The sequence below is a fragment of the Priapulus caudatus genome, unplaced genomic scaffold (genome assembly GCF_000485595.1).
Source record: "Priapulus caudatus unplaced genomic scaffold, Priapulus_caudatus-5.0.1 Scaffold20590, whole genome shotgun sequence".
NCBI classification, from domain to species: Eukaryota; Metazoa; Priapulida; class Priapulimorpha; order Priapulimorphida; family Priapulidae; genus Priapulus; species Priapulus caudatus.
In genome coordinates, this window is record NW_014597651.1 from 1 (window position 1) to 545 (window position 545).

Sequence of the window (545 nt, forward strand, 5' to 3'; positions counted from 1 at the left end):
GAGAGAGAGAGAGGGAGAGAGAGAGAAAGAGAGACAGTGCAATTGATTTACCGCGCGGCAATAAAGCTCGAAGACCTATCGGTGACCCCAGCACCCGTAGCGAGTCGCCACCCAGCAGTGATCAGATTGATTTACTCTCGCAGCAGTGACTTACTCTCCTCCGTGCGTGGGTGGCGCCGAGGATGCTGCGATGGCTCCTCCTCATCCCCCTCCTCCCACGTGTGCAGCATCCATCTTCGCACCAACTCTCGTGCCTCTTCTCCTTCGCCCCCCGCCCGCAGCATCCGCCCGTGCGCTGCTGATGCTGCAGCAATGCTTTCTCCTACTACGCCTTCTCCTCCTCCTCCTCCTGCTTTACCACCTCCCCTCCTGCTCCCCCCTCCTCTTCCTCCTTTACCAGCTCCACCTCCTCCTCTTCCTCCTTTACCACCTCCCCCTCCTGCCCCTCCTCCTCTTCCTCCTTTACCACCTCCACCTCCTCCACCTTCCTCTACCTCCTCCACCTCCTCCACCTCCTCCTCCTCCACCTCCTCCTCCATCTCCTC

At 60.2% G+C, this 545-nt stretch overlaps 1 protein-coding gene across 1 annotated transcript; it reads left to right on the forward strand.

Moving 5' to 3' along the window:
- Window positions 1-312: 312 nt before the first annotated feature.
- LOC106820548 (uncharacterized proline-rich protein-like) lies at window positions 313-447 on the forward strand (the record flags this gene model as incomplete). Its single annotated transcript, XM_014825057.1, has 1 exon — window positions 313-447. A coding segment is annotated over exon 1 (135 nt), but the record flags the coding sequence as incomplete, so codon positions are not given.
- Window positions 448-545: the final 98 nt, after the last annotated feature.